This window comes from Thermobia domestica, chromosome 11 (assembly GCF_964235325.1).
Source record: "Thermobia domestica chromosome 11, izTheDome1.hap1.1, whole genome shotgun sequence".
In the NCBI taxonomy this organism is placed as follows: domain Eukaryota; kingdom Metazoa; phylum Arthropoda; class Insecta; order Zygentoma; family Lepismatidae; genus Thermobia; species Thermobia domestica.
Window position 1 is genome coordinate 32,929,733 of NC_137464.1, and position 8,225 is coordinate 32,937,957.

At 33.8% G+C, this 8,225-nt stretch overlaps 1 protein-coding gene across 1 annotated transcript; it reads right to left on the bottom strand.

The window, feature by feature from the left end:
* Positions 1-1,829: 1,829 nt before the first annotated feature.
* Positions 1,830-3,418, bottom strand: LOC145664018 (uncharacterized). The gene has a single exon (XM_081730309.1). The coding sequence runs from the start codon at positions 3,088-3,090 to the stop codon at positions 2,260-2,262; it is 831 nt and encodes a 276-aa protein (XP_081586435.1). The 5' UTR covers positions 3,091-3,418; the 3' UTR covers positions 1,830-2,259.
* Between the last annotated feature and the right edge of the window lie 4,807 nt (positions 3,419-8,225).

Consider the following 8,225-nt stretch of genomic DNA (forward strand, 5'->3'; position numbering starts at 1 on the left):
AAGCAATACTTTACGATCTTGTTTGTAAACATCACTATATACTTTACGACAGAGTATTACATATCACGTGGCTTTACTACAAGAAGCAGACGACGGACTTCCAGTGCCTCCTACGAACCACATGACAACGTAGGAGCAACAGCGCCACTGCCGCCAGGACGCCTATATAATGGGACGCAGCAGGCATTTCTTCACCAGTTTTCTAGCCTCATCTCTATAGACTTCCAGTGGAGTCTAAAAGGCACCTACCCTACCCCAAAGCCTTAGCTTGCAGTGGAGCTAACTATTCCTATAATTTACCTATCTTTGCTGCTTGCAGTGAAGCATCGGGAGAATCCTAACCACAACTCGGCCTCTGCTTGCAACTGAGCCTTGACGGGTACCTTAACACCTTCTAGTTGCAGTGGAGTGGAGTGTGTCCTACAACCTCTCACGTAGCTCGCTGACTGAGGATACTTTCCCGAGGCCGTCAGGTGGAGGGACACATGTATTTACCCAGAACTTTATATCAGATGATAGTATATTAGTATTAGTGAAAAACTATTGTAATCAATTTGAGGATTTGTAAATAAACAGGTAGTGGGAGTCGATTCCTGACGCTCAATCATTCAACCTAGCTCTACCTATAAACTATAAGGAACAGTATTTTACAATAATACTATCTAATGATGATTGTAAATATACATTTAGCTAGGCCTATAAAATGTAGAAACGAGAAAGTGACGAAGATAACGTAACCTACCGTCAAATAAAATCTGGAGCTCAGTGGTTAGGTGAATTACGTGAAAGTGCGACGTGTTGTTTTAATGTTTATATACACTGAACTATTGATGCTATATATAAATTGTATATGCCATTGGAAAGCTATTTCATTGGATTTATATCGAGGTTTTGCAATACACGCGACACTAAGGCTTCTAGAGTAATTAAGGAAAAACAAAGGGGCCTTTTTAGTTGTTTTTTATAAATTTTATTTCTTTGCGCGATAGTACATGATGTGAAATGAACACCTCACAATAAAGCCAATTCTTTTATCTTTCATTCAAGCCCTATTTGAACTCCGTATGGATTTACTATTCGCCTATTTGTTTGTATTTAAGAGCGATTCCAGTGATTTCTCGCGTTTCTCCAGTAGTCCAGCAGTTCAGTCGCCTGGAATTCCATGAAGTAACCAGGGAAGATTAGGGAACTTTTGATATTTCTTCAGAGCATCAAATAGAGTAAATGTACCAATTTTCAGCTTTACACAATTGTTTATAATATTATTACATAAAGTATCTGGCGTCTGGCCTACAAGTACTCACATGATGATCGCGTGAATGGCGAGCAATAGAGCAGCGCGTGTCACTTAAACGGACGTCGCTCCGTAACTATTAGTCGTACATGCACTACAAAGAAACTAATGGAAAGGTGAAAGTTTGCTGAAGCGGCCCTGGATGGTGTGTAATTAAAACAATATGCAGCTTGAATTGAAGCACTATTATTTATCTTTCATTTGAGACTTATTTTAGCTTTGTGGGTTTAGCCGTTTGTGTGTAACAGCCATTCCAGTGATAACTTCTACTTTCCAGCACTCCAGAATTTAACCGCCTGGAATTCTAGGAAGTAACCATGGAAGATAAGGGGGCTTTTAATACGTTGTTCAGGACATCCAATAGAACAAAACTGTCAATTTTCAGCTTTAGACTATTTCTGGCAAGGTTCAAACGTAAAATGACTGGGCTAAAATATATCGCAGCAATTTCATGTATGGTCTCAGATTCTAAACGTGCAACAGTGGGTAAACATGAGTCAAATATGCCATCGAGGCTCCAGACTACATGCGCTAATCCGAGATGATGAAAACTTTATTTCACATGAATAATTTTAAACACAAATAACAAATAAAATACTAATCATTTTAGTTACTTAATCTATAAATAATACATTAAGTAATAAGAATATCTTAAGTAACTTGGCACTGTAACACAATCGTGTAGTGTGTAGTACTGAAAATTTATGACATAAAACAAGTTTTCAATTTTATCCTTGGTTTCTTTAATCAAATAACTAAATTTTGTCCTTGGTTTGTTCAATCAAATAACTAACAATTTTGTCCTTGGTTTCTTTAATCAAATAACTAACAATTTTGTCCTTGGTTTCTTTAATTAAAAACTATGAAGGAAACCCAGAATAACGAAGTAAGTTGTTCACTTTAAATGAAATATGGTCTTCTCAATATAATATGAAAAATTTAATTACGATTTACAGAAACCAAACTTAATCCAGTAAAGAAAACAATGGAGCTTCTGGAGCTTCTTCTTTGTTTTCTTCATCTCCATAAGCTAATTTTCGCTTTGGCACCAGCAAACTTGGGACTTCAAGAGCTGGAAACCCTACTGTTGTTAATTTTTGAGTTCCCGTATTTTCTTTTAACCAAGAAGGATTGTACTTGCACTTATAAATCTCTTCATTTTTCCATCTAAAAGCATAGGTGTCAGTTTTAGAAAATACTTGATACTTTGTACGGAGAGATTTTCCAAAACATGTGAATCGAATCAACATGTCCACAATACCAACTTCTTCTTTGTCATCTGACTCAAGAAAAAAGTTATCTTTTATTTTTTGAGATTGTATTTCTTCATCAGAATTTATGTTTGAATGCATAACAACGTTATATACCAATTCTCTCAACGATATTTCTGCAGTTGCAATTTTTCGGTGTCCAAAGCCTGGGATGTCAAATCTTCGAAACACAGTTACAAGAACTTTCCTTCCAGCTTTCTTGAATTCATTGATAAAACGCTCTTCTTCCATTGGAAATATGAGTGATTTACCGCCGTTGAAATAAACAACAATATCTTCCAAATTTGTCATACGAACGTGTTTTTGGAATTCATCCTGACCAATTTCTAATGGTGTGAAATCAAGAAACGCTACAGAAACATACAAATTCGGAACATTTGGTGTGTTATGAATAAATGTTTCTGGCACAGATCTTGTGTCTATGCAGACCTTTTCAACAAAAACTTCGAGCATGTAAACATTTCCTAGTTTAATTCGGTCGAATTTTTTACCAAGTTCTCTAGTACAATTGCACAAAGCGGTCATTGTAAAGATCAACTGAAAACTTGAGTCAAAAGTCTTTACTCCTAGATTTAATTTATCCCAAATATATTTCTTAAATTACTTTGTTCTAGATGATACTCGGACAAAACGCAAATTTATCATTCTTTCTGACAAGAATTATTCAAACTAAACTGAATATTTCAGCAACTACACCATTATTATGTAATGTGCTTTAAATATTTTTGTTCAAAATCCGAGAATTGCACATTATTACTAAATAAACTTTGTTTCCAAAATAAGATGCTCCATGTCTTCTTACTTTCGGTAAAATAACAAAACACATTGTCACTTATTTATATCCTCTTTTTCCTCCTATGTTATCGTTCTTCTTTTCTATATCATGTCTGTTACAATCTTGTTATTGCCAAAAACTAAAAGGAAATAGAAAAAAATATCTACAATTAATACCTAGATATATGAAATAATTATAACTACGATGATTTATTTATCAAAGATGAAATAAAATTTATCTTACAAAGAGTAATAACTTGTAATAATAGTCAGTATCTCATCTATACTTTACTTCTACATTCACAATGAATCGAAATTTTGGTGTAGATTAAGAATACGGGGTCATTTAAAATACACAAGTAAACTATGTTATTTCACTAAAGAAGAGTAGGGAAATGTTAAAGGTGCTTATTCAAGTAAGTGGAGAACATGCAAGTCATCTTTTAACATTGAAACAGTGCAGTGTTCCCAACTTTTTTTTCAACTAAAAACATATTTTACTGAGTGATCTCGACAGTGGTGCCCACCCCCTCATGTCCATGACGCACCCCCTCTCAATTGTCTATCCGTAGGTGTTTTTCCATGAACAAAAAATCTTTTCGATTAATTTTTACACCCCCTCAAACATATTTATATAGATTTTTAACACCCCCAAATATTTCAATGACGCAGTTTGCGTCATAGCCCCCCTTTGTGGGCACCCCTGCTCTCGACATCGAGACACACTTGTTTGATTTTTATTAATGGCAATACAAATTATAATAGTGTTAAGTCGAATTTTTACATATAGTAATAACTCTACGTAGTAGTGAGCAATGTGGCTACCTCTAAAAGTGTTGACTGGTATAGTCTGCCTCAAAATTGATTTTAACTAATTATTAAATGCTTCACGATTTTAAATTCTAAATTTCGCGACACACCGATTTGGAACCACTGAAACTATGTATGTATGCCTTATTAATATGATATGTAATTTAAGCTAGCTTGTAGTGCACACCTAGCATAGGTTAGGTTTTTGCTTGTTTTCCGCATTTGTTCTTTTTATTCGCATACCGGTGCGCCCTCCTCAATAAATGGATTACGCCCCCTACCAGCAAAGAATTTTGGGTCAAAGATAGTGAAGTGCCACTTGATCGTTTTTATAAACATTGAATCCACAGAGATAAAGTAACTTATCTCTGTGAGTACTCTGTGATTCTATCGTATTCAACTATTTAATTTGGATTTACAGGCCCAAATTTATATATCTATATCTATATCTATATCTATATCTATATCTATATCTATATCTATATCTATCTATCTATCTATATCTATATATATATATATATATATATATATATATATATATATATATATATGGTTCTAAAATATTTCTTTTCAAACGTAAAAGTTATAAAATGCCCTTCTGGCAAGTTTGATGATTCTAAAGAAACCTTGTAAATTTTGCCTCACGTGTGCGTTCAAAATTACATGAATATCGCATGTATTACTTACGTTATACAGAACTCTTTAAAATGTACAAATTCCTCCTTACGATCTCTCTTACACAAGTAAATTTTGAACGAGCGTTTTTCAAAATCAAGATTATTAAGTCTAGATTAAAGACGAATCTCGGCCAAGGCAACCTTAAATCTTCTCTCTTAATGTAGTGTGAAAGGGATATACTAACAAGGGAACATCTTATATTGATAGTAGCATTGCCTAATCAAACAATGCGTAACCGATAGAGGAGTGAAGAAAAGTGAGAAATCCAAAGTTTTACGTGCTGACACCCAGAAACACAGGAGATACAGAGTAAAGAAGAGTCTTGAATCATGTGAAGATCGCAATGCAAAAGATACACTGACACAGAAAGAATTTCAAAATGATTAAAATAATCAAAATGACATTTACACAACAGTATAGTAAGCAAATATTGTACCCACAGACATACTCAATAACATCGTATGTAATACAGTGTTGCCAACTAAACACAAAATGATGTTTCGTTAAATGACACGGAACAAAAATTATAACATCTAGTAAATCTAATTATGAGTAGAACCATGCCTGTGAAGTATTGATGTACACTGTTGCCAACGTTTGAGAATAGGCCTATATGAATTCCTATATGAATCTTGGATGTAGAAGAGTACATACAGTACACGATTCGAACAATTAAAACTAAAATATGAGACCACAAATAATATAATCACTGAAGTACGAAAATAAGGGACGAAGCACAGTGTCGAAGCAGTTTGGCACACGCGAAAAATCACAATAGTATCAAACACAACACACAAAACTGAAGTGATACATGGACTTGTATTTCCAATTGATAAGCAGGCTCACTTTTCTGATGCGCGTAATATTGTATCACATCACACATTATTGGTTTTGTTATAATTTGTGTTCCGTGTTATTTAACAAAACTTCATTTTGTGCTCAGTTGGCAACACTGCATTACATATTATGTTATTGAGCATGTCTGTGGGTACAACGTTTGCTTACTATACTGTTGTGTAAATGTCATTTTGATTACTTTAATCATTTTGAAGTTCTTTCTGTGTCAGTGTATCTTTTGCATTGCTATCTTCACATGATTCTAAACCCTTCTTTCCTCTGTATCTTCTGTGTTTCTGGGTGTCGGCCCGTAAAACTTTGGATTTCTCACTTTTCTTCACTCTTCTATCGATTGTGCATTGTTTGATTAGGCAATGCTACTATCAATAAGAGATGTTCCCTTGTAAGTAAAGTGAATAACCATGCCATAATTAACAATGCCATAATTTAAATGGTCTGCGAGTATATTTTTGTATTAAGACTTTATATACTACTGTTGATCAGCCAGTTAATCTACATAGAATACGTTTATGTAATAAACATCTCTATGTTAGAGGCAGTGCGCCCTTCTATTGATTTAAGGTCTGCGTTCCCGACAGCTTCTCAGTCCGACCCTGGATGAACACTGCTTTATTATAAAAGAGATAGGTTTTTTAGCAATAGAAATATATAATTTTATATAATTAGTTCTATAATAAGCTATTTAAACGAAAAGTGAATTTCTGTTATCACTGCCATTTCTTATCATCAAATGTATTTTAGATCAGAAACGACATATTAGCTTTAGATTATTGATTAATGAATAATATATAACAGTATCTTATCTAACAATTGGTTAAAATTAAACTATCGAAGTGGTTATAAGGAAAGGAAGCATGGATAACTATCACCAATTATAAAGACGTTTAAAAACAAAGCGATATACTGGCTAATAAGTTACTTAAAATATACACTTGTAATCGCAGTGGGGGATCTAACCCGGGGCCGGGGGTCCTGTGCCCCCAGTCTTTTGAGTGACAACAATAATTTAAGCTATTTTTATATATTTTTGAAAGTTTAATAGTAAACTCATGGTATACCTATCATAGTCAGGGTTTTGGCTACCCCCCGTTTTTACCTTCTAGATCCGCCATTGTTGTAATTAATTGCTTATTAACGATGCATCTTATGCAGTGGTGCCCCCCTCATGTCCATGACGCACTCCCCTCAATTGTCTATCCGTAGGTGTTCTTCCATAAAAAAAATCTTTTCGATTAATTTTTACACCCCCTCAAACATATTTATATAGATTTTTAACCCCCCAAATATTTCAATGACACAGTTTGCGTCATAGCCCCCCTTTGTGGGCACCTGTCTTATGCACTTATTATCAATTGTAACATCAGATTAAGTTAGGTTATCTAGACCTAAATTATATACCGGTTCTCAGAGTATTCTCCATCATTTCAACACACGAATTACATCTTTTAAGCACAGGACATAATTCATTACTAATGTTGTCGGATAATAATTTATCAAATTAAAAAGTAATATGATTTTTTTTAAAAAAATGCTTTAGATCTGTACTTTTCTTTCAGAAAGAAAAACTTTACTTTTCATTATTCTTTAGACAGAAAAACCCATTGGGCTGAGATCTAGTGAACTCGTTGGTCATTCATTCAATGGTAATCCCGTCTTGTCATCATCATTTTTGAAGTATGAATACATAACTCCATCGTTTGATTTATGGTAAAGTTGCTGAATTACAAATATAACAAGAATTAAATCCTTTATAAAATCATTTCTTACAATGTATTATTTATGGACCACACCATAACGTATTATTTACGTCAATCATCTACCACTACTCAAGTCAATTGAGAGTTGAATAACTGATGGAGCCTTAAGCGACGTATCTAAACGAAAAAGTGTAAATGCCTACATGACAATAAACATCAATGTAAAATCCCTCAAACGAAATAGTGTAGAAGTTTTTTTTTTTTTTTTTTTTTTTTTTTTTTTTTTTTTTTTTTTTTTTACCATAAGGCGATGAGAAGCAGAAATTCGAAGTGTGAATCCTAGTCGAGGACTCTGAAGACTGAAAAAGCAGACTTCCAGACCAGTGGTTTCCAACCAATGTGTCATGAAATTTTAGAATTTAAAGATTATTACATATTTAATAGTAGTTAAAATCAATTTTCAGAGAGATTGTACAGTCCGCAGCAAAAAAACAAAAAAAAACCTGCAATATGAGCATGTAAGTTCATTGTTTAACTACGCCTAACAGCCCAAGGAATCAACATAACGTCTAAGTGGCATGAACTACGCCAGGAGAAACCTCGGCGTCCTCCCCCTGCATACTTTTTTTTTTTTTTTTTTTTTTTGAGGAAAAGACTTCGTCGTTTCACAATAAACTTACATACTCATGTTACTTTTTTTTTTTTGCTGCGAACTGTACCAATCAACACTTTCAGCGGCAGCAAAAATGCTCAATACTACATAATCACCAATTTATAGATACTATTATTAATTTTTTTAAAAAATCAAAAAGTGTGCTGCGAAGTCGTTGGTCTTCAGTAAAG

Coding starts and splice junctions, on each gene's coding strand:
- LOC145664018 (XM_081730309.1), bottom strand. CDS start 3,090: ATGACCGCTTTGTGCAATTGTACTAGAGAACTTGGTAAAAAATTCGAC.